This window comes from Ciconia boyciana, chromosome 5 (assembly GCF_034638445.1).
Source record: "Ciconia boyciana chromosome 5, ASM3463844v1, whole genome shotgun sequence".
NCBI classification, from domain to species: domain Eukaryota; kingdom Metazoa; phylum Chordata; class Aves; order Ciconiiformes; family Ciconiidae; genus Ciconia; species Ciconia boyciana.
The window spans coordinates 36646198-36672805 of record NC_132938.1 but is presented as its reverse complement, the minus strand read 5'-3'; the positions used below and the strand labels follow the sequence as shown (position 1 = coordinate 36672805).

Below are 26608 nucleotides of genomic sequence, written 5' to 3'. Positions count from 1 at the left end.
GCTGAGGAAAGCTTTTCACACCTGTTGATCAACATCTGAGGAGTCGAGATAACAAGCATGTGAAGTCACACTTACTATCTTTCTCTCCATCTAAAAATAAATCCCATGTCTCTCTTCAGCTTGTAATATATATATTAAAAAGTCTGGACACAGCTGAGAGGTGCAGTAGCATTAAGCTATCATGATTTACTGGCTATGCCATTCTTAAGCCAGAAGATAAAGCAGATAGATAGTTCTTTAGCTGGACACTTTGTAAAGGATTTGCGCCAGGAACCACTGACACCCTACTGAGATAAAGAATTCAGCCTTGAGCACGCTATAGAGAGAATTGCTATAACTTTCTCTCACATTTAAATCTCTATATTCAAGTCCTGCAGACTGAAGTGACTGTAGGATGAGATTTCCTATTTTTCTCCTCTGTCAGGATCAAGGATTTTGGAATCTGCATTAACTGAAAATCTTTGTTTCCTTTATGTTATATTGGTGTAAAGGTTTTCACATAGGCCAGTACTTGTAATTAGATAGGCTTACCTTCTAAGTCTATCAAAATCATGTTCAACCTCAAACCTCCCAAAATAGCACCATGCGATGATGCAATACCACTGAACTTTCCCCAAAGTTTTGGCATCAGGTCATGTTCTATGACTTTCTTTTAACCTAACAGTTCTTGTATCTACATTTCCAAGAGTTTCCCCACATTTACAATTGCTGTGTTTGGCCTTCTAAAGAGAGAGCAATTTTGGGTCTTCAGTTTTGAAAGCACATGATCTCATTCAGTTTTAGAAAGCTAATTTTGCCCAGATTATATACTCAAATGTCTAATACAAAAATTGTGTTTCATTCTTGCCAGCGGTTTGATAAATCCAAAGCATACTCCTCTGTCAGGCTGAAAATGCCAAACTTCTATTATTGTCAAGTCACTTGACACTCACACTTTCTCATTTTTCATACCAGTTGAAAAGAAATACAGAGTCTTTATCACATATAGTAGATTTATTTTTACCTTCAGTTACTCCACAAAGAAATGAATGTTAAGCAAATATTTTAAAACACCAATGACATTTTACGTTTGTAAAAATAGACGTTATGTGCACTCTTACTTTCAAAAGGATTTTCAGATTTATTTTATGGGCTTTATCAGTGGAAAAATATAAATCCTACACATAGTCTCCATGATACATGAGGAGCAGAATTATGTTTTTTGCCCAAAAATAATTCAGGAACTAAGCTTTAAAAGGGTGCAACACTTCTTTTATGTCTGCTTTTGATATGCAGGCATAAATTCTAAATGCTGTGACACACACATTTTAAAAACATTTAAATTGTGAAATAATACTTTAAGATATTTTGAAAAGTCTTTGAATATGTGGACATTGTATTTCAAGCTTTGGGACTCATCTGAATTTTTAAAATAAATTTAAAGTATGTACAGCTTCTTACTTTGATTCCATATTCTTACATTTTAAGCTTCTTACATTGTAGAATGGGAAAAGTATATAAGATTGTTTGCCACTGAGTTGTTAATTTCTGCTAGCCTTGTAGACTTGATATAAAATTTTGTAGATTTTCCTACTTTAAAGTGGATTCAAAATACCCCCATAAATAATTTATGAATTGTGTTGATATTTTTTGAAAATGCTTCGGTTTGTCAGTCAGGTGTGTATAAGTAGCTGGCACTTACCTGAAAGCAATGTAGCCCTTTAAAAGTTTCAGAAATTGATTTAAAAACTGTATTCTTTCAGCTTTTTTTTTTCCTTAGGACTTCACCAGGCTTTTTATAAAAGGTCTTTCCTTTGCATATTTTAATTAACATTTATTTTTAAAGTTGTCCAAGTTTTAATTTACCAGCAATGAAGATATTATGATGATAGTTCCCCACTGTTTCTATTATGGAAATTGAAAGATGGAGATGCAAAAAACCAGTACCATTTTCTGCAGAAAGATTTTAAAATTTACTTTAATTCTCAATTTGCAGTGAGTTCCTACGAGAGTGTGGGTTTTATTTCCAGAAAACAATATATGTGTGTCCATGCCTCAGAACAATTTTCTGCTAAGTGATGTGGAAGCTGATTTCATTGCAAATCGTTAAAACAACGTAGAACTTCTGTTTTGCTTCTTACTAAACAGTCTTTATTATACTAGCCATTTTATTGTATGACATGGTAATTATTCCTTATCACAGTTGCTGCATCAGAAAACTAAGTCAATATAACCCCAAATTCAAAGCAAAGTAAGCAAAATCTATTTTTGGCATACATTAATGGTAGTTGAATAATAGATGGTGGAAGCAGACATGAACAACTGCTTGTTTTGTACTACCCATGTAAAATAGCTGCTTTTCTAATGATCTGTCAAGTTTCTACATTTGTTAGGGCCCCGCCTGTAATGCCTTGATGGCTTTGGTGTTTGCACAGATGCTTAATTTACGTTAAAAATAATGTCTTGATTACAGCACTTATGTATATGCTGTAGTAATTATGTAATACCTCAGCTGTTTCACTTTTTTTATTCCAGTACAGCTGTTTTAGTTTATACTTCGTTGAGTTATATTGGCAACTTCAAAGATAATATGTTAGCAGAATTTTACTGGTATAATATGCTACTGCCGGCTCATAGGGACTTCCACCTCTCTCAGAATCCCACAAGAAAAGATTTAAAAGCTGCTATTTTGGAATCAGGCGGAAGTCCTGACACTTGTACTGCAGTTCTAAGCTGTTAATGGCTTTTTGTGTGCATGCATATATTTGTGTGTTAACGTAAGACTAGCATTTTGGGTAAACGGTAACTGCTTCATATCCCTCTGGTGGCCTCATGCGAGCTCGGGCATGAGCTTCACAGTATAGTTGGCCCTCCACAAAGAAGTAGCCTTTTTGTTTCAGGTTGAGATTGCAGTCAGAGCACACAAAACATTCTGGGTGCCGGTATTTATCACGTGCCTTCACCACTGTTCCTCTATACAGAAACAATGAAAAGAAAAAAACGATTAATTTATATGAATTTAAAGTAAGAAGAAACTACAGTATGACACAAAGTAAATTCTAGGTATTTATCTTAAGGCTTTTAGTTTGTTCGTCTAGTGGTTTTGCCGACCACTGTATAATTTAAGGTTGGAAGCTGACTTTGAGTAAGTGACATAAAATGCCGTAGATTTGATGACATAGTTCAATAGTTCGTTGGACAACTAGAGTTTGAAGAAACATGTTAGTTTGGTTACAACACAGAAAGCACAGTCTAACCTATCAGTGACAAAATGCGTTTAAAAACCACATTTCTTTTCCTCAGTGACTGTGTTCTCTGAGCTCATCATTATCTGTGTTCTTTGCTGAAGTTAGTGATGTCATTCAGGTAGAAATCTGGTAGTTTTAAAATAGGCCCACAGAGCTTTCTGGATACTTCCACTGGGTTGGGAGAAGGATGCTTTACACTACCAAGAAACTTCTGAGAATTCGCAACCCGAGACAATGCAGCACAGGTAACTGCTGGTTTCATTATGTATGTGTTAATGATTGACTTGCAAAAGGTCCTGAGAAACCTTGATTAAAGCCTTGATGGTACATTGTCAAAACTGAAATAATCTGTATCAAAAGTGTCTAAGGTACAGGTTAATAATTTGGGATTTAGAAGAATATGTTTTCATATCTCTGTTCTCTAGAAGCATTTTTCTACTAGTGCAGACGGAGACCAAGACCATCACTTGGAAAGCATTCCTGTAGTCTGCGGTGGTGTTTGAGGACATGCGCTTGAACTAGAGATTTCTAAAACTAAAAAGAAACAACTTACAGAATCCCGTTCCCACACTTGTCACACAGTGGCACTTTCTGGACACCAGGCATGGCAGTAGGTATCTTTGTTACAGGTGCTTTCACACTTCTTGTACCCACGGGGCGTCCGTCTGAGAACCAAAACAATCCTGTTATGTACAGGCTAATATAAAAGCATCTGATGCAGCTAAATACTTTTACTGTAAATACAGTTCTGGATGTCCCTTGTATCAAGAAACAATGAAGTTTCTCTATACAAGTTTAGTGGGCCAGATTCCACCTCTTTGGAATTGGGAAAAACATTCTGTAGCTGTGCAAAAAGCAAGTACAAAAGTGATTTTGTATATATAGTGCTCTCTGTCTCACAGACATCACCTAATTCTCTGATAGTAGGTCTTGAGTATAGTAGGAGAGGGAGGAGGATTTGGCTTTAATACAGCAACATAACATAGTCAAGACCTATTGTTAGAAAGCTTCTTATTTATATAACTAACCATACAACAAATTTGGAAAGATTAGTAACATGGTATGAATACAAAATTATAGCAAAATGCAAGAAAATGCCAAGTAAAATCCCACAATGATATATATAGACAATTAGGTGTATTTCTCTCTTCTCTGATAAATATTGAGATATAAAAATTAAAATTTTAGGTATTTACCTTTTAGGTTAATTTTGGTTGTATTTTATTCTTTACACTTACTGTACATATAACAAACTTGCAGCCTTTAGTAATGTTATTTTCAAGACTTCTTCATTTGAAGGAAATATGACAGTAAATTATATTGTCCTCTTCAGTTTTTATTTAGAATGAAGAGGGGATGGGTGAAACTCATTTTAGGAGTGGGTTTAAGTTTCTCTTTTCCTGGATGTGGAAGAGAGTGTTTTCTTTCTTGGTGTCATGAGTATATGCAGCTTGTCCCAAAAGTTCTCTTGCATAAAACTTTTTATCATTCAGTTAAAGTCATCTTTGTGCATTAACAATCTTAAAATCTGAGAAGAGACTCTGAAAAATGTGATTAACACCCCCATTTTATTCACACAGGAGATTGCTAGCTATAAAAGCAAGGGGGAAAAATGTTAGGAGGCTGGTGTGCTATCTATAAGATTCAGAATGCCTTGGGCTTTCAGAAATTCTTATAGCTCTGATCTCCCATATTTTCTTCTCAGATTCCCCCTTCCCACAAACATTTAAAAATGCTTTGAATAGGTAGAATATGTCATTATTAACCACCTTCCTCGGAGACTAAATTCTGGAGCACCTTAAAGGAGCCAGACTGGCGAGGTTGACTGGGCTCCTCCTGGTTGGCATGCAGCATCTTGTACACGTCAGACTGAGGCACTGAGTTGGGAGATGGGTCACTGTGTCACAGGGAGGAAGAGCAGATAAAGCAGTTTAACAAACGTAACTTTAAAGCAGTAGCTCCCCCAGGCATAGAATATGATTCAGGAAACAAACATAAAGACAATGTGTTTCTACAGCTACTGAAAGACTCTTTCTTCCAGGTAGCATTGCTTTATATAGCCTCCTCTTGATCTAAAAAGTGCTGAAAAAAAAGAATCTGTGCAATTGTTACAAAAAGAAATCTACAAACTCATGCAAGTATTTCCATAATTACCGTTCTGGCTCTAACGGCATTTGGAAATAGGCCGGTACCTGTGTTTAACCTCAAAGCACTTGCATTCCTGTAATCAGCTGCTGTATTACCAGGTGCTCTTTGGTACACTATCCAGAAATTCCATTTTCACAGCAGCTGGCCTCAAGAATGTTGTTAAAATCACAGCTCATATCTTTACATAAGGTCAGTCAAAACCTAAGCAAACAAATCTTTTGGGAGAGTATCATGACATGAAGGTATTCTTCCTTTTCTAAGTTGGCTCAATCACTACTTAATATAGTGATTATTTGGCTAAGATAATTGTTACTTACTTAACTTATGGAGGTGACAAGAGAGAGTGAAGTAGGTATTGCATAGTAGGAAGCATTGTAAGGTGAACACTGATGAATGGAAATTCTATTTCTTAATTTAATTAGAATGGGACATGGCTGACTTTGTAATGCCAATTTTATGATAAAAATATAAAGTACATTATTGTCCAAACAACAGTTGATGGTTGAATTTCCAATGACCTGTGAGCCGAAGATTTTACCAAGAATATTTCATGGTATTGTAAACTGTGCTGAATGTTTTAAATTCATCATGATAACTAACGTCCTAAGTAGTTGAGAGGAAGAGTAGATGACTATATGCACTGGCAGGAATTAGGCTGAATGTGTGGCATCTGTAAATTTCAAACTGCTACTGGGACTAATTAGAAAGGTCCGGATTTACTTCGATGAAGTCTGTTATCTCAGTGATACGTACATAAATGTCCAGTTTAAGCTTTGTGTTACAACTGGTGTCCTACTGTCTGTTAAGCCTTAGGTAAGTTTCCACTGGAAATAAGCAACTAATTCCACATGGAATTAGACTGGATTTTGCTTTATATGGTTTGGTTTGTTTCCCAGGGTAGCATCTAAGCTGTCAAATGGCACAGTAAGAGCAGCGGCAGTTGGGCAGTGACCCCTGTTGCTGATGTTAATTGTTTGCATCTTCATCAATAAACAGATTTCTCTGAGCTGTCTTGAAGCTGGTGAAGAAAATACTACTTTCTTCTCTTGTTGCAAGATTTTAATGAATAGAAGGAGCTTAGTTTTTACAGTTCTCACCGATGGCTAATTAAACCCTTGATTCTCTCCTCTTTACTAAAATACTTCTAAACATCAAACAAGTGATAATACAATTACATACAGAAGGCAAAAAAAGAGACACAAAGGTGTGAGATAACATTTCTAAATGCATACATAGTGAAAACCAATCCCACAACAAAAGAGACATTTCACACCTGTGTAGAGAGTCCGTTCTCAAACTGGGAATGCCACAGGCATTTGTGAAATCTGATTACTCTGGGCTTAATCCATGATTTCAGAATGAAGAAAAAGCAAATTTTTCTTTTATTGTTCTCTAATTGTTGTGATTGAGGATAAATATTCATGCAGTAGAGTAACATCACTCTGCAAAGACTTAATGAACTACAGTTTTCATCAGATAGGGTGAACTTAAATACTTCTGTATAAATATAATTTTTATGGTTAGTAGTAGCCCGATTCTGCAAGGTGCTGAAGAAGGCTCATTGGTGCCAGTGATTATTGCTTATTTGAAATATTAGTAATTAGCTTTAGTTTACACCATACGTATGAATTATTAACTTAAGTACTGTTGTAAAACAGAAGAATATTTTACTATTATGCAAAAGTAAAGGTAAAGCAATGTGAATGATGAATTGTCCCTTGAAAAAAATGAATAATGCTTTAAAACTTTGTATTGTATAATCATCATTGTTATCCAGATACATAAGGTTCCTACCTGACTTTTAGTCATTGCAATGGATAAAATTAATAAGTCAGAGATGCATTAATAGGCCTACAAAATCAATTCTGGCTCTTTTTGGACAAGAGCTAGTCGTACTAAATGAGTTGTCCTGAATGGGAGTTAAATGTCTAGAACACTATAAACATGTACAAGATTTCCTAAGCTTCATAACCTGAATTTCAACAGTTGAAATCAATTTGAGTTAATAATAATATTTTATTAAGTATTAATAAGTTATTAAATAAATAATTATTATAATAATAAAGAGTTTTGAATTTTGGAGGGAATCAGAATCTTGATTTGGAGGGGTCAGTCAGCTAATAGTCCAGGTAGCATCATCAGTTTTTATTTATTAGCTACAAATATAAGATTATTTCCTATGGAATATTTATTTGTAAATTCTGAAAGACTCCTTGAATACTTTGGGTTAAAAATCGTTAATTACTAATATTTTATGAAAATACTGAATGGCTTTAAGCGACTTAGGTTCTCTCTAACCCTTTTACCCATGTTTGTAGAAAGCGTGATATTATTAAAGCTCATGATTTTTGGTATATTCTAAATTTGTATATTCATAAATATTAAAGATACTGCTCTAATTACCTTATTATGGGTGTTTCCCCCAGAGCTGTAGAAACTTGGCCTTGCAGTGTTTCCATGATATTGTCATCTGAGTACAACTGCATAGGTGTGTTAAACTGAGCGTGTACGATCTTGACACCGGGAAGCTCCATTTCCAAGGGAATGTTAGGGGCCATCTTAGACACTGCTTTCAGCTCGGTAGGGCAGATAGAGCTAACCGTGCTAATTGACGAGGGGGTACTGCGTCCACTGCCACAGTCAATCCCCGAGGGAGTGCTGCATCCACTGTGTTAATAGCCAGATTACAGAAGAGTGTGCAATGCATATCAGATTATAGAGAATAAAGACAAAAGGACAGGAATATGGTGATGTTAACAGGCTGAAAAGCGTAAACAGAACAGATACAGAAAAGCAAAAGAATAGAACGTGGAGAAAAGCAAAAGTATGTGTATTCGTTGAAAAGTATTTTCCTGTAAAAAGTATCAATGCCAGTTATAAAGCAGTCCTTAAAATTCCGGCATGCATTTTCTTTAAAGATAGTAAAAATTCTTTGATAGATTGAATAATTCAGAATATACTACTACTTTACATTTTTAATGCTAGATTTTATTGAGGGTTAATTAAGCCTCCCTAAAATTTGTTGTTCTAAGTGAGTAATTCTTAACGTCTGCGAAAGGGTAGCATACAAAGGTTATGTGAGTTGTCCATGTCAGTGACAGAATAAACACCTGCAGTACTGGAATCCTGGACACATCATTCCAGTCCTGCACCTCACAACCATCTTAGTCCACAGTTGAAGAGACTCCTATAAAGCAGTATGAAATAATGAATGTGACATTTCCTAGATTTCCTTAAATTCCACAAGAAGATATTTATTAATCTTTTAAAATTAGTTTAACAAGATATTTCATTTTTTAAATATTTGTTGAATGTTTCAAAGAAGAAAAGATACTAAACCAGGCAGGCATACTTTTGCATTTCTAAATTACAGTGTTTCCAGAATGTAAAGTGGTCCTTCACAAGAACAATGGGTATGTATTCAGAGAATTAATTTTACTGCTTTTGAAGTAGATTTTACATATAATTTATATATAATAAAGAAGATGTACAGTTTTTTAGAAATATTAATGTTGCTTGACAATTGTTGCTGAAGTAAAGTTACTGCACACCAATTTGACATCTCTGGAAAAGGATTAGTAGAACAATGTGAACGTTAAGCCCAAAGTCTTTTTCAGTGTCACTATTCTGAACACTTCAGTCTTTTCTCCATAGCACCTCAGAGGCTTTCTTCGTTATGGGATATTTCTTTGCTGTTGCTGTGTACCAGCACATAGCCCAGGCTTTCCAGAGCCATTGGTTACCATTTATGTGTTATTCAGAGCTATGGGATGATAAATGCTTAATCTCTTTCCTCCAGCCTGCATATCAGGGTTGTGGTTAGTTCTTTCCAAGCTGAATGATTCTCTGTAAACCTGGGAGAATACTCTATTTCCCAGTTTGATAGTACAGTACTCTGCCCAGTAGCTACTCCTGGGTGGAGAAGACGACCCAAAATTCTCCCTTTGATTCAGAGGGGAATTTGTGTAGGACCACTTTCTCAAAAATGTAAAGGGAAATATATACTCCACAATCAAAAACATATCAAAAGAAAGCTAATTCCAGAAATGGTAGGCAAGCCTTAAAGCAAAAGTACAGTTCTGCATCATCGCCTAGCATGAGCCAGCCAAAAAATTCACACTGGGGCAACTTATAAATTTGCAGTCTTTTATTTTAGAATAATCAAGACCACCTTTAGATCCTGCAGTAGAATAAGTTTTGTCAGTGCTGATAGTGTTAGTAAGTCGAAAGTAGCAGGAAAAGGCTAGAAAAAGCACAACTCTTGCTATAAGCAGCCAAAGTAATGTTAAAACAGAATAAATTATAAGTATAAATAAAATATAATCATAGATTAAATAGAATTTCCAGTTAGTTTTGCCAGAATAAAGTCCAAAATTGTGGCTAATGTCAAATCCATTAGCTCAAACCCAGAGGCTGGAATCAGCTCTTCTTTTAGTCAAAGTCCTATTTAGCCTCAGCTCTCTGTCCTAAAGGGATATGTACAGTCAAGGTGGTGGTTTGGTTTTTGCTGTGTTTAGCAGAGGATATGTATTGAGCCAAACTGATGACAAAGTAGCAGACAAACAGTGGGACAACCAAGGTTTTGTAGATGTAACACCCTCTGTCAGAGATTCCGCAGTTTGTAAACACAGACTTCTCCAGTGCTAGAACACCTGACAGAGCTTGCCCAACTAAAGTTCTGAAACTTGTTGCATCCCTGTCAGGTTAATTTTTGCAGGTTTTTTCCCCATATGACATGCTGGAAAATGGCCATTTACTTCAATATTTTCACAGAAAATATTGTGTAATTGAGGTTTCTGAATTAGGAGATTAGGCTCTTGAGACACTCATTTGAATCTCCATAAATCCGATTAAGTACCTGTAAATGGTACCTAGTGGTCCAAACGTCAGTTTAGGTACAGTATGCAAGTGCTGCCTATGGTTAGAGGCCTTGCATGTTTGCTAGGGACTGTTCTGTCATTTATCCTCTACCAGCATCAGGCTGCAAGGAGAGATGGGCACCTTTTCTCCACTGCAGCGGTGTTCTCCATTGATGGTTCTTGTTCACAGAAAGATGGGATGCTATCCATCTTCTACAGTCTCCTCTTTATCACTCAGGTGGTTGAAAAATTTAACACGTCTCACAAAACTGATAATCCATATGAGATTGTCCTTTGTACACAGGAATCAATTATCATCCTGTTTTTCTGGTCTAGTTTGTCAGACTTAAATTAGTGTAATTGAAATGCAGGCATTTTAAATTTTCAGAATGAAATGCAGGGCACCAAGTTCACTGGTAAAAACTGCTACTGCTAGAAAGGATAAAGGAAGCGCTTTTGAGCTTCCTTGGGTTATTAGCCACAGGGTTTGCATTGGTTTTTCCCCTCTGTATTTAATAATGTAAATAATAGTGAGGCATTTCATCCCCAGTTATGATAGAGGAGTATTACACTAAGATGACGGATGTAAATATATAAGCTTTTCTGCATTTTAGAGCTTTACATGTCTGTGGCATCAGATAGTTCTCCTATTTTAGCTCTGCATTAGGTTGCCTGCTGAATAGAGGTCTGCTGAAAAGCAGATGTAAGATCTCTGAATGGCCTAGATGATACCTTATATAACTAGCTATCTTTTATTTAGCAAGTTAACAAATTACATGTATTTGCATTTGGACAGAAGAATTTCAGAGTCCCATAGATTTATAAGTATACAATATCTGGTGCTACGCTGTAAACTGAATCAGGTTCATGAATACAGTTCCTTCAGACTCATATCAGTATAACTGAGATGGGAGTGTGGACCTGCTTTCTTTCGGAAACAGAAATTTGAATTTCAAGCCTGATCTCTGCAAGCCAACCATTTCAGGTATTTTTAATTTCAGTGTTAGGCTATATACTACTATAAGTAAATTTCAAATGCATCAGTATGCTTTATTAATGTGAATGGTGAGTATCCATTAAAAAATAACACCATGCATCCAAATCCAGCACAGCACTCAGAGTTTATAACCTGCTTCGGCCTGAGACTATGAAAGGTTTGGGCCGAATATTATGCTTGTGTTCAAAGTAGTTCATATCCTGTAAAGAAAAGAGGGTTAAAATAACTTTCTTTGGCCTGTAAATGCTTATTTATAGTTAAAAAGTAGCTAACAAAGTTTTAAAATTGTAACCATGAAGTAACCGTGTTTAGTTAGTACATTCCTGCTACTCAAAATACAATCACTTTTGTGTTCAGAAACATTCAGAGTAAAGTGCAGTTGTAAGAGAGAAGGACGGTAGGTAGTGTTGCAGCCCAACGTAGAGGGCAAATTTTAGCTACCTGCAGCGTTGCTACTACAGAGCTGAATGGATAGTTTTCTGTGTTGGAAAAAATTGCTTCCTTTATCACCATTTTTTTGGATAATCAATAAACTCCTGATTATCAGAAAAAACAGCAAGAGCTGGACTTTTTAATGGAAAACAGAACATGTAGCGATATACCACAAATGACCATGTATTATAAGTAAATTCCAGTACTCACTTTTGCGATGAGTTAGGAATGAGACCCCTCAGTTGTCCATGAAGCGCGTCTTGAATATTGCCAGATGAATACAGCCCAATTGGAGAATTATAGGAGGAGCTCACTACCTGTCTTTTGTCATCAATATTTGCTGCTGCAACAAAAGGCTGGGCCCTTCTGTTGTGAGCTGTACCAATAGGCTTGAATTCCTGTACATGATAGGCAGACAAAATACACAAAGCTACAATGCACACCAAAGCTAGTAATGAGTAAATCTGACAACATCAGTATTGTTAATCTCTGCGTTTTTTACTTTTGCGACTGTTATTTTTAACCGGTGCAAGCAGACTATATTTTTCCATGAATTTTCTACATGCTACTTAAGCCATACACATTCAGAGACTGTTATTTTCCTGCCTCAGGGCAAATAGAAGGCATTCCACATTTGTAAGTAGTGTGCAACTTTAAGAAGAAATGGGAGGGATGAATATTATAGTAACCTGTTCTCTAGATTTTGCACTGTTTACGTTCTTCTTTTAGAATCATTCGATGTATAGTTAGCTTAATTGCTTTGCTTTAGTGCTAATCTCTGGCTTCTGCTTTTTTGTCACATACTGATGGAGGGACTTGCAAAAGTATGAAGATTTTATTGTAAATGTCTTGCCTAGAAAACACGTAGTTTTTAACCCTTCTTTTAACTGAAATAGTCTTGAATGTACATCAGATCGAGGACATTCTTCTGAACTTATTCCATACTTTGAAGCATACCTGTGTGTCAAAAACTGTGATGCGGTATAATTTAAAGATAATGTGAAATTATCATAAATAAGTAAAACCCAGAAATGGGTAAATTGGAAATCATTCTGCATATGTTTGTTTATTTCTGGAATACGACTTTGTTTATTTTTGGCCCAGATAATTTCCTCCAGTTGTGGAATTCATAGGGATAAGATCTGGAAACAAAATCTCTGATGACCTTTCAGATAACTTACAATGTTATTCTCTAGTGATTGGCCAGGAATATAACAGGAATAGACTGTTGAATGTGTGAAAATTCACTTATATGTATTGTGCATATTGAGTACAGTCTCCTTTGAGTCCCTGTGAGCTCAGGTCCGTCCCTAATCCACAGAAATAAAGACTTTGGAAAAAAATAGTTTTGCTGAGGGTTTTTTTCTTCCTTCTGTGCTAGTGGGTGAAGAACGTTTGCTGCTGTAGTCCATCACCTTTTCCTGATGTCCTGCAGCGCTCTTTGGAGACAGTACTGCGAGAGCACTTGAACTTCCATCCATATGCAATAAAAAGCTCTTGTTCCTAACGAATAGGTTTGTACAATTTCACTTGGTCTCTTTAGAGACTGGAACTTGCAATGTTAAGATAGCACAGGTCACTAATACTTCAATTTTCATGGAAATCTTTGCCGATTCTCTGATTTGGCTTTGTTTTTGAGTGTGGTAGGTGTACTAGGAAAACATCTACAATACTATAGACCATTTCTGTATTTCCATTGCTATCCCACTGTGTCATATGACCTGTAGACAGTCTAAGTTCTGATACTGTTGAATGAGATTTATTTCAAATTGTTGAAGCTTGTGCCTTAGGTGCGAGAGCTTTGGCTTAATCACTGTGTACAGTTTACGCTGTCACATATTTGCTATCACATGTTTTTAACGGTGACACAGCCAACATCTTCAGCTTTAAAATTATTCAGTTGCAGTTGTGGTCTTTCACTTATGTCTTCCAAGCTGTACAAACTAGTCTTCTTGTTCTGCTAAATAAAACTCTAAACAAAGTGGTTTTTGGATGCAGAAATGCCTTTTAAAAATTACCTTAGGCTTTAAGGAATACTAGAAAAATTTATAGTTAGAACAAATACAACCTATTACCAAAAGACAAAATAGATATTTGAATACTCAAGACCACAGAATAAAGCAAGATAATAAGAGGAGATTAGATGAGCAGGGACACATTTTTGACATCTGTAGATTTTTATTCATTCCTCAGAGCATTATTTCCTTTCTCAAACAATATCAAGTCTCTGTTCAAAGTTTTGGTGAATAATTTATAAAAATTGTGAAAACCTGAATGTGAATTGGCCCTTTTGTTTTCATTTAAAACAAAAGTTTCAGAAATGTATTTAGGAGCAGACCTAAAGAAAAGTCATGGTTATATAGAATGTGCAACCAGAAAATGCAAACAGTAAAAAGCAGTTTTATTAAATGAAAATGTTTAGCAGCATTGCACTGTAAGAGGCTACTGAAAGCGGCAATCAGATAAATGAGCACAAAGATTTTACTTGCAATTCCTTGTTTCTGGTTGATAGAACTGGGTTGCCATTAACAAAATGCATTAGTAAATGGAAATAACCTACTAGTGTTTAGGATCATGTATACTTAATGAAAGATATTAATGTCAAAGTATTTAAAATTCATTTAAATCCATGTATGATACAAAACAAACAAAAACAACTGTGAACGTTGTAATTTCATCCCCTTTTTAAATTTCTTGTTGACAAATGAACAGCACAGAAGACACGTGGCACCATAATAGCATGTTTACAATATAACAGTTGTGAAACAAGTATTTGCAGTTAGTTAGAATTAAATTCCATTTTCTTTTTAACTCATCTATTCATATAAAATGTCAGTGACAGAACATACAGCAGCAAAAATAGTCCAGCTCTTGTGTTTATTGGATCTCATTGAATCTGTGAAAAGTCCTCCTTTAGTTCAAAAGCTAAATGAGAACTGGAGGTTGTTGAAATTCCTAATCAGGAATATTTGAGAATTACATTATTTAATTTCTTAATTTTTATCTAGCTGACTGACGTCCTTTTTGCAGGGGTAGCTACATTTTGTATTGATATAGGTATCAGGAATAGAATGAATGTAGCCCCCAAAGTCTGTCAAAATGCATCCAACATGGACCATATGATGGGATTCCTTGGGGATAATTGCTATGACAGTACACAGATGTTTACATTTTGGAGGTATCACGTAACTAAAATCTTTATTGTTGAATGCTGTTATGGAAGAGGGGGTAGGTCCTCAAAACTAGACTAGCACAATTATATTGTTTCAATACTTGATTATAAGTGGTAATAGACTATAAGCTTACTTTTTAGAATAGTGGTTTGGGTTTCTTTTTAGATTTTTATGCTTATCTATCTGTATAGTATATTTGTATCTCCCAGGAATGTATAATGTCTTTCATGGCCAAAAGCCTAGTCACACTGAATAAAATGTTCAAAGCAAAAAAGAAAAGCCCAAATAAAAACAATTCAAGAAATTGTGGTAATGGAAACAAATTCATTTTAGATGCGGTTAAAGGGATTGTAACTGAGAAAAAATTTACAGGTCATAGTATTGTTTTAAGTTGACAATACAGCAGAAAGGATTTTAAAAAATTATTTTATAAGATACAGTTTGCCATTTAGACTGTTTTATTTTATCTTCCTAATTATATTCTTTGAGAACCTTATGTTCTAAATTGGTTTTATACAGAATACAATGTGTATACAGAATATGATTGTAGTAGTAATACTTCAAGTAGTCTGTTATTTCCTATTATTTATCCATCACGCTATAGGTTGCTCCAGACTAACGAAATTAGGTGTCTGGTTTTTATGGGGGAATGTGTAGCTTTCAAGAGTGGCTCTCAGTCAGCCACTTATTGCTGTAAGTTATTTACTAGAATTGTTGCCTTAGTTTCCTCTTCCCAGAGGAAAAAATAGTGATGGTTTTTGTTGTCCCATGACAGTTGCCTATATCAATCTCCAAATGACTCTTTGGGGATGCTCAGCTTAACGCAAAAGTTTGCTACAGTGTAAAGGTTCCTTGTTCCATAGCTGAGAGTAGGCACAGAATTTAGTTGTTTATCAGTTTTCACATAACCATCTCCAAGCATCTGTAGAATAATTTTCATTCATTTAAGCTAACGTAAACATTCTTTGGCCAAGTATTTGTCCAAATTGCTGAACAATTTAAAATATGTTTTACTGTCACTTATAACTATCTTTTATTAGCTTACAAATAGAAATTAGGTACTTACTAAGAAGAGTCTGTAAGTCTGCATCTATTATTGTTATTTAGTTGGCTTATAATGTATTTTAAATTATTGATTTCCCTTTGTGAAACTTTCTTAGTGAACTTTAAAACGTCTGTCTGGCAAGAGTGAAAAAAATCTGACTACATTTATAACATCTATGACCTTTTGAGTAATTTTAATTATTATATAAATGGAGGAAATGCTTTTTATAGAACTCAATGGTTTTACATTTCTGCACACCAGTCAATGTGTACAATACTTTTGGATAAAAATGTTTTACATTTGAAGGAATACTATACTGCTTTTGGATTTTTCTCCATTCGTCTGGGCTTCAATGCCTTTACTTATAGTTGGACTTCAGCAAACTCTAATATGACCTAAACAACACAGGTTATAGTTGTGCAATAATTTGTCATCTGAGGTTCAAGAAACTTTGATGTTGTACTGTTTTCACTACTGGTATACACACTGCTGAGTCTTGTGTGTTGTGACTAAATATGCAGTAAAATTTAATTTAAAATTTCAGCAATTGTAGGAAAAAAGGCTGTATTTTTTTCCACAGGGTGATGGATGTTCTTGGATGGCAGAATTTAATCTAAAATGTAAATAAACTGTAGAATGGTTTAGCATATGGTTTAACACAGGCTGTGGATGTTGTCTACCTGGACTTCAGTAAAGCTTTTGACACTGTCTCCCACAGCATTCTCCTGGAGAAACTGGCGGCTCATGGCTTGGATGGGCGTACACTTCACTGGGTAAAAAACTGGCTGGATGGCCGAGGCCAGAGAGTTGTGGTGAATGGAGTTTACTCCAGTTGGCAGCCCGTCACAAGTGGTGTTCCCCAGGGCTCAGCATGGGGGCCAGTTCTGTTTAATATCTTTATCAATGATCTGGATGAGGGGATTGAGTGCACCCTCAGCAAGTTTGCAGATGACACCAAGCTGGGTGGGAGTGTTGATCTGCTTGAGGGTAGGAAGGCTCTACAGAGGGACCTGGACAGGCTGGATCGATGGGCCGAGGTCAATTGTATGAGGTTCAACAAGGCTAAGTGTCAGGTCCTGCATTTGGGTCACAACAACCCCATGCAACGCTACAGGCTTGGGGAAGAGTGGCTGGAAAGCTGCCCAGCAGAGAAGGACCTGGGGGTGTTGGTCGACAGCCAGCTGAAGATGAGCCAGCAGTGTGCCCAGGTGGCCAAGAAGGCCAGTAGCACCCTGGCTTCTATCAGAAATAGTGTGGCCAGCAGGACTAGGGAAGTGATCGTGCCCCTGTGCTTGGCACTGGTGAGGCCGCACCTCGAATACTGTGTTCAGTTTTGGGCCCCTCACTACAAGAGAGACATTGAGGTGCTGGAGCGTGTCCAGAGAAGGGCAACAAAGCTGGTGAAGGGTCTAGAGCACAAGTCTTCTGAGGAGCAGCTGAGGGAACTGGGGTTGTTTAGCCTGGAGAAGCAGAGGCTGAGGGGAGACCTTATTGCTCTCTACAACTGCCTGAAAGGAGGTTGTAGAGAGGTGGGGGTTGGTCTCTTCTCCCAAGTAACAAATGATAGGACAAGAGGAAATGGCCTCAAGTTGTGTCAGGAGAGGTTTAGATTGGATATCAGGAAAAATGTCTTTACTGAAAGGGTGGTCAAGCATTGGAACAGGCTGCCCAGAGAGGTGGTGGAGTCACCATCCCTGGAGGAGTTCAAAAAACGTGTAGATGTGGCACTTCGGGACATGGTTTAGTAGGCATGGAGGTATTGGGTTGACAGTTGGACTAGGTGATCTTAGAGGTCTTTTCCAACCTTAATGATTCTATGATATTTGTTTACAAGCATTGCTACTTTTCTGGGGCCTATTATTTATTAAATATACTCAGTACTCCTGATTTTCCTAGGAAGGAAAGAGGGAGACATACTAAAATGAAGAGGTTGGCTATTTAATCTAGGAGAAACAGAGTTTTTCTGATTGCCCAATGGAGACTGCTTTTCAGTAGTCTGCCAAATAGCACTTAATGAAATCTTGTGATTTATTTTTAAGTAACTATCCTTTTTAGGAATGCAGCTTTCATGCAAAGGGATTACTCTCCTGTCATACATGTCTACATGGTTTTCTCTATAGCTTTTTTAGTGAATTTGTTCCATTACTATTTATTTTATGTATATCCTAGCTATTCCACAAAAATATGCATTTAAAATAGTTTTGTTTCTTCACTATACTATCTCCTACTGCTGAAGAGGCTATGTTATTTCTGATGAAGTTTGCTATATCACTTAATGCAAGTTTTTAGATTGGAAAGAAGAGAGAACTGGAACACTGAAATGCCATATTCATGTTTGGGAATGACTCCATGAAAACAGAACTGGTGGAAATATTTATTACATAGGATTTATTGAAATGGAATCTGCACTTACATTTTTCTAGGGTAGCACAGAATGAATACTTTCACATACTTGCTTTGATCCTGGAAGGCCAGGATTAGCAGAATGCTCTTCTCTCCCCCCTCTTGAGAGAACAGCAAATGTTCACGTAGGTTACAGAGGAATGACAAAGGAATAAAGCACTAGTTGTAGACAGTTGCTAGCTAATTAACTATTAACAATATGGAGACTTTGGCTCATAGCTTTACACAAGGGACTGGGTGCAAGTTTGAAGAGAGAGGAGGATTTTAATTGATTGGATTTGCTTTGCTCATATACAAGGATCAAGACTTTGCTGGCCAAAAGTGGCGAATGGTTTGCTTATTGATCAGCACATGGGTTTTGTACAAATTTTAAACTTTCAGTTCTGTGGTGTAGTATAAAAATGTACGGAAGTAAAGAGACTCAGTATTAATGGGTCTCTCTATTTAACTGACTGTTGTGATGTGATGAGTGTATTGCTTTGGTACTTGACATTTATTCCTGATTGAAGAACTTCCTTAGATAATGAAGAATCTCTAAAAGAGTTAAAGCAACTTAAACTGTATTAGAATAATAGGAGATATTTTCTTTCCATAATAAAACTATGGTGATATGTACAGTTTTAAAGAACAATGAGGATGTGTTGTAACTTGTTAATGTTTTGTTTCAGTTATAGCTGAAAAATCAGAAACATCCATTCAGATAAAATGTTCATATATATCATAATCGTGATGGTTCTTATTAGCTTAAACTGGCAGATAGTGGACGAGGTGCTATTCAAAGAATTTTAATGACCACAAGGGAGATCATTTAGAGTGTGAAAAGGTGAATGGAAATGGTTAGGTAACTTTTAAGAATTCATACCTGTGGTTCAGCTTCCAAATTTATCTTGAAGGGATGTGCTTTGCCATCTTCTGAAACTTGTGGGGACCATAATTTAGTTCCTGCCCTAGAAAGAAAGGCAGACTTTAAATAAGTCAAATTCCTGTAGAGTCGTATACATCCCTATAAAATATGATGCAGCTTGAAAATTTGCAGTTTGTTCTATGCTTTTTTAATATTTTGACATAAAAATACTTCAATGATATATAATGTATACTATATGTAAATAATATATAAAAAGTGTATTTACTTTTTTTTTAAAAACTACGTATACTATGAACAATGGGAAATAATTTGTTAGTAGTTACCAAAAGCAAAGGCAAAGGGCAATTAGTGCCTTTCTGACCTGAGCTGACCAAACTTTTTACAGTTTTGTTTTTTCAATGGTTGATAGAGGGAACATTGGGTCCTCAGAATATTTTGCACAAAGAAGTGAATATGTTAGTAATAATCCTAAACCAGAACAATATCATTTTCTTTTTTTATGACCATGATATCCATGCAAAGCCTGCTTTTCAATGTAGGAGGAGTGCAATCTAGGTACGCAAAGTATATGTGCAATTGTAAATAGGAGTTGCACAGATGATTCTTTCAGTCACTGAAGCAGAGATAGCAAACATGCAAATACCAGTTACAATCCTGTCTTCACGGACAAAGTGAAACGTGGCAGCTAATTTTAAAATAGTGTAATATTAATGTTCAATATTAATCTAGTATTGTTTGTTATATAAGTACAAATATTTAGTATTTTAAAAATATGCACGTATTTCATAGGCACAATTACACTTGTCATATTTTGAAAATTACTTCCTAAGAGAGTTGCTAAATGGCATATATCAATCTGTAACAGAACCTGGAACTAACTGCAGGAATATTTTAACTGTGGTATGTGCTCTAGTAATTGGACAATGCTCCTTCCAAAAAAAAAAACCCCAACGTTCTGTATTTGGAAAGGAATATTGTGGTCAGCTGTAATAAAGTTCTGTGCCTCCTTGAGGGCCTCAGGTCAATCAGAGCTGTCTGATTCCTGGAGGCAGCTGCAAGAGTGTGCTAGGTGATTCTGATGAAAGGCTGAGCAAACTCAGTTAGGAGATGCGAAGATGCAGGTTGTTTCTTTTGCTGGCTTTAGTTGAGAGAAACGAACGCAAAAAATTTCTGGACTCCTGCAGTTTAGGTAAGAGAGGGTTTTCTAGTTTTGTTTTGTTTTTAACATTGCTTTGAGAATCCTGTATTTGGCTTAATACATTGTGACCAAAGAGGTGGGCTTTAAACCCCCTCCTTTGTCAGCCCTTATGAAAGTCTGACGTGATGTTGCTTTCCTTAACTGGGAGGGTACACCAGCAGCTTTGTCTGTGCTTGAGAGCAGGAGGCAATGATAACCACCCGTGGCTGAGGGAGTGTTAGAGTAGAGAGGAAACTGAACAGGCAACAGCTGGCTGAGGGTTTTATTATTTCCCCAAAATATGAAGAATTGTTTGCTTACTGACAGCAAACGTAGGACTTGTGGAGTCAGCAGCGGCAGTAGGTGGTACGGTTCACAGCTCAATAAATGTGGTGAGTAGCCTGAGCCTATTCTTGTGCCCATGAAGATATGTTCTCGGGAGTCTTGTCTAATCTGGGGTTGGTGAGGTAGGTCTGGGTGCTTGTAATTTTAAAGGTTTTGTGAAATTCTTAAAACTATTCAAAATGGTTACATTATATAATAGTTGTACTGTATCATCAGTTGGTTGGGTAGTATCTTCTTTCAGAAGGAAGCAGACATGTACACATACCTCTCTATTTTCAAACAAAGCTGATGCACAGCTGCTTTAATTCGCTCCTGGGCATCGTTATGTGTCATGTTCTCTGTGCTTAGCCCATCAATAGCTACAATAACATCACCAGGGCACAGGTTGGCAGCTGAAGCCTTGCTTCCAGGTGTAATCTGAAAAAACAAAATTTAACTGCTTAAGCAACATGCATCCCTGAAAATTGATAGAGAAAATAACCTTCACCATGCTTCCCTATTTCCTATTGGGTTGGGGAGGGAGGGAGTGGGCCTGTAAACAACTATATGGTTGCTTACAAAAACAGTGAGTTCTTAGTTCTGCCAGACCCTCTGTAGTTCTATTGTCAGGTCACCATATAAATGCTTTATTCATCATAACTTCAAATTAGATGGAAATTATCGTCACAATTCTGCATTAAATAGTTTCCACTCTGATTTCGGTAGTTACTGTAACTTGTCTTTGAACCTTCCGTCTCAACTGCCATTGTGTAATTTGCTTGAAAAACACAGTTAAGTTTTTCCCTTACAACTCCAGGCAATAGCAGAAGAATAGAACTGTTAAGAAATTGTGCTTCAAATAGAAATATTCTTTCTGATATGTGTTGCACTGTATTAGTGTTGAAGCAATGGCAAAAATGAACCAAATAGAGTAAGTCTCTCCTCTTTCCAGCTGTCCATCTCTCTTAGGTGGGTCTGAATGCTCAAAGAACTTAGAGTTTGTTTTGTGGGCTTTTTCCTGCATTCCAGCCTGTAAACTTATTTTTGATGTCACTGTAACAACTTGCAATGCATGTGCTATTATCAAGTCAGGCAAACTTTCCAAACGGGTACTTGTGGACAGCTGGAGGCTTTTACTCCCTCACCCTCTAAAAGAATGGACTCATGTATTGTGTGCTTAACAAAGTGTTAAGGTGCCTGAATAATCTGTCTGAGTATGAATTGAGGAAGCTGCTTATAGATTCTAAGTCTGGAGTCTCCAAAATGTTCTGTTTCTCAGACTTCAACAGCTGTAAGTGTAAATGAACGACACTGAGACCACTTCCATTACTGTAATAGGACAGGGGTAGAGGTATGATAATGCTTCTCCCTTTAACCTGGAATGGCTCCTGACTTTGCTTAGCATGTTGTGGACATGCATGGAATGACAAACTGCAGCAGGAGTCCTAGTGTTCGAGTGTGATTGTTGATGCTCTAATACCCAAAATGGGCAAAACCAGCCATTCTTGGTTCCCTCTGAAGAGTAAGCTTGCTTGAATAACCCTTATATCGATAACTTGGTAGATTATGCTTTTTACATGCCACAACAAATCGTTTGCTATATCTGAGGCATACCTCAGTAACGTACTGAGATAATGACCCTGCCTTATAAAGTAGCATATCTGTCTAGCTACATTCCCCTGCAGCTGTGCTGCTAGCAGGACCTAACCCGCTCTATGTTGATGGTAATAATGCACAATCCCTTGGATTTTCTTAATGTATTGTCACCAGCTGCAGTGATACCACTATATGGTTGGATGGAGTTACCATTGTTTGGTGGGAGCAAGGAGGGAAAGGGGCAGGAGTCTGTATTTCCTATTCCTTAGCTGAATTATTGCCAGGCTTCTGGGACATGTCTTTTGGGCCTTAACGCCTTGATGGGGGTGCTGAGCTCTACTTGCCCAGGCCTTCTGGGGTGCAGAACTACCTGCCCTTGTATAGTCCTTTCCCTCATCTGCTCTTCCTGGGTTTGATGGAAGGAGCTGGAGATCTGCCACTAGGATGGGGTAGGAGGAATATGGTCAGGTGCCAGCTCTTCTCTCTCCTCAGTATTTCAGGGGGGAATCTTGACTGTTGCTTGTGGGGAAGAGGGGCAGATAAAAGTACTGCAGCCTACATTTTATAGCGAGGGACCAGGTTGTGCATTGCAAGATCATACCATATCATGGGTATAATATTGATATTGTCAGTACCTCGGTAATCAAAGTGATACTGCTTCTTAAGGAACTTATTGGTGATGCATTAAATGTGTATTGTGAACACTTAGAATCATATTATCACTGTAGTGTTTGTTGCTTGCTCACCCCTGCTGCATGAGGTAGATTCTACTGGTGCTTTGGGAAAATTTTTGCCTTGCTCTTCAGGGCACGTCTGTATGGCACGGCTGTTGCTCCTGTATCCTGGGTATCTCTCATTTGGATAAATGCAAGGATATGTGTTGAACACTCAGATGTTGTCAGAGACTAGATAACTATTTAACTACATGAGGGGCAACGTCTCCTATGAAACTTTGAAGAAAACCTCTCTGCATCTGTTAATAGACTTGTGAAGCTCATCATGGCACTCCTTCATAAATGTTTCAGGCTCTGTGTTTTCTGAAGAGAATTATGAATGTCTGCAGACAGAGTGGCTAAATATAAAGTTCAGTTATCATAAATACTTGCGTTGTGATCTGTAAAGGTCTATATTAAAATATAACTTAATCTAGAGTTGCTAATATTTTGCCGTTCCCTCCAACCTCTACAAGTTTTAATTGTTTCTGTAATGCTTTATTCAATATGACTTAAATTCTAGGATTGCATTCCTCTAAACATTTAACCCAAAATGTTATCTTCTGGTCAGAATAAACTGAAATTATTCCGTTTCATTAAGACTAGGGTTTTGATCAGTTTCTTTGATGTACTTTCTTTGTATCTGTGTTCCAAGTAAGGTTCCAAGGATTTCAAGAAATGTTTTCATTATTTCTAGTTAATTCTTTGTTTCTGACCCTAATAGAATCTGAATATGTCTATTTTTAGTCCCCTCCTGTTCTTCCTACCCTCCCAGTGATCATGATCTGTGGCTTTTGCATTTGCTTGAAACAGTCAAGAGAATTGCCTTGCTTGGGAAATCGCAGATGGGCTTTTGAGGTGACATCTGTTCTTTAGACAGGTGGATGATGATCTCTTATGTTGTCTGTCTCTCTTGACAAGTCCTGGTAAAAGCTTTCTCTTGTTGAACAGGGACTATATCCAACTGAACTTAACACCTGTCCAATTATGTTATTCAAAATTGTGTTTAAAAATAATTTCCATTTATTGTTTTCATGGCTAATAATTTTTTTTTCTTGTCAGGACAGTTAAGCCAAATATGAATGGGCGGCTGGTGATACCTTTGACAAAAGGAATACCTAGGCCCCAAAAAGCAAGGCATATGAAACTTGCAAAATATTCACTACTTCTTGAGGGGCACTGCACGAATACTTATTTAGGGACTCTTCTAAATCTGTGCTGCAGCAACAAAAATATTGATTTTAAACAAACCTACCGTTAATATTCTTGAAGTTGAGCTAAGCAAATTTAAACATGTCATTTTTCCCCATATATATTTTATTTCGTAGTTCTACTTGAAATGTGATTTTGAGCATTTCTATAATATGCTAGAAACCAACGGCTTATGTCTTGTGAGGCATTTGGTAGGTATGAGTCAATTGCAAAATAATTTATTCTTTAGAAAGTTACATTTATAGTAACATCCTTTGTTATTGCAGTTTTAAACTTCATTGCACTTAATCTAAACACAAAGAAAATACAAACCAGACACCGCTAAAATATTTTTCATTAGAGATAATGGAAACTATTTTTCTTTTGGAGGCCCATAAAAGGCAATGAAGGCCCCAAAACATCCAGAGATTTTTTTTCTTTTTTCATTCAAAGTGTTTTGTCTTCTGTTTCTCCAAAGGTTTTGCTATGTCCTATGAGTATTTGTTATGAAGGTACACACAGTCAAATAATAGCGTTCTGGTTTACTTCTGTTTAAAATAAGTAAAATCTTTTATGCTTATATAAATCTGGAATAAGTGATTAAATGAAAGTAATTTTTACTAGTGTAATATGTGAAAGGTTGGTCCTTAAATTTTCTACAGACTCTTGTTTAGAAGCCTATTTACTGCAAGGCATCAGCAGTACCTATCCTTCAAGGCTCTTGATGTTTATTTGATACCAGGCATAGTGTATATATTGAGTCATAGTGCAGGGCTTTTTTTTAAAAAAAAAAAAGCATTGGTGATTTGGAGGCTCATGGGACACACGCTTGGTATGTCTGAGGTTCTGAAAAGCAGCAAAAATATAAGGAGAACTAATTCTAGTCTGATGTGCATTGAACACGATTTTCAAAATATACAAATTATCAAAATACATATCCTGTCTTTCAAGTAGATCTATGTCTGTAGGTGCAGGGCAGCTGACGGTGTTTTATATGCTCCATTCATCAATTAACTGGTTTCTTAAATGAATTGCAATTAATAGCTCGAAATCCATGAAAAAATAAAGGCTCGGATTCTTTCCTGTTACTAGGGAGGTAAGGTAAATTGTCTGTTTCTCAATATGGCAGAAAACACCAAAGAACTCTCTCCTTCATATTCAGGGTTGGGTGACTTTCTAATAATTCACTGATTTAACATTTATGAAAGTGAAAACCTTTACATATGTAAAAATGGGTGCTGTTGCCTTTGCTGGCAATAATCAGGACTTGATTTAATTAAATAAGAGTCAGATTAATCTTATAAAGTTGGCACAGAGTTTGCAAAGCACAAACTTCCAGACATGAGGAGCTGCTGCCAAGCAGTCTTCTCCCCCTGGTGATCACAGAGGCGAGTTGTGAAAATGAGAAAAGTGGGGTCTGGCCTTTAGTAGGCTCAAAACTAATTTTCTCATCTGAATGCTTGGGGAAATCATGCCAGAGTTTTTCTGCCGCCAAGGCACTTAAATTCAGTTTTTGAGGCATAAGTAGAAATGAAGTTAAAGTCTCTTAGACCAGTAAAGCAGTCCCAAAAACACGTCACACAAAACTTGTAAGAAGTGTTAGCATTCAGCTGGCTCTCCTCAGAACTAGCAGCTACTTGCTAATCTACGCACAGCTTCATCTGCATCTCTCAACTCCAGAAAAGTAAAGGGCAAAAATCTGCAATAACTAATAAATGTAATAAATAGAAAGGAAGTGGAAAGAGTACATACCCTGGTTATGATTAAGGGTTGGTTAAAATCTATTCCTCCTGAGAGCCTGAATCCCCAGGGTGCTGGTCCTTGGAGAGTAACGTTTTGTGGCATTCTGGACAGGTTTTTCTTGGTTACTGTTCTTTTTTCCTTAGGTCTGTGTGAGGAGCCGAGCTATAAGAGGAAGGGTGCTGTCAGCTGAGCACCTGCCAGACAGGGCAGCCGACCTTGTATACCTCTTAGGAAGTTTTACTCATCCCACAGCTGCGGGCACTGCACTTTATCCGTGCTCTTTGGGTGACGTCAGCCAGTCCCTCAGCTTCTCCACCCACAGAGGGGAGTATCGAACTCGGACAAATAAAGCCTGAATGCTGGAAAGCTTACAACAAATACATCAGCTTTATCTGCTGCTTCAGCGTTCCCCTCGGCCCGACAATCAGTAAGCTTCAGGATGCCGTGTCCTGGTTTCTTAAAGCAACCCTGTTGCTTGTTTGATATCATGCTGATTACATTGCTGGTGCTCGTTTCAACTATGCAATGCACTGCTCTGACTTTGTACACGATTCTGTTTCATGTAAACAGAAATACTGATAAGGAGATTTCCTTCTCAAGCTCTTGTTTCACATCTTGTCTTATTTGTAATGTCATAGTTTATTGAACTACAAAGTCCTTCCAGCCCTTCAGCTGAGTTTTTCGGCTACAGTCACTTGAGACCATGGCATGCACC

General features: G+C 36.9%; 1 protein-coding gene across 2 annotated transcripts; it reads right to left on the bottom strand.

Moving 5' to 3' along the window:
• Positions 1 to 997: 997 nt before the first annotated feature.
• PDLIM3 (PDZ and LIM domain 3) lies at positions 998 to 26143 on the bottom strand. Of its 2 annotated transcripts, XM_072862807.1 has the most exons (8): positions 25903 to 26143; positions 20937 to 21088; positions 19147 to 19231; positions 11364 to 11431; positions 7779 to 8042; positions 4997 to 5124; positions 3781 to 3892; positions 998 to 2952 (listed from the first exon to the last, which is right to left on the bottom strand). In XM_072862807.1, the coding sequence occupies exons 1-8, from the start codon at positions 25993 to 25995 to the stop codon at positions 2763 to 2765; spliced, it is 1092 nt and encodes a 363-aa protein (XP_072718908.1). In that variant the 5' UTR covers positions 25996 to 26143; the 3' UTR covers positions 998 to 2762. The 2 variants fall into 2 exon arrangements, with proteins under 2 accessions (XP_072718908.1, XP_072718907.1); XM_072862806.1 differs by lacking the exons at positions 7779 to 8042; positions 11364 to 11431 and adding an exon at positions 11874 to 12061 and having other exon boundaries at positions 25903 to 26138.
• Between the last annotated feature and the right edge of the window lie 465 nt (positions 26144 to 26608).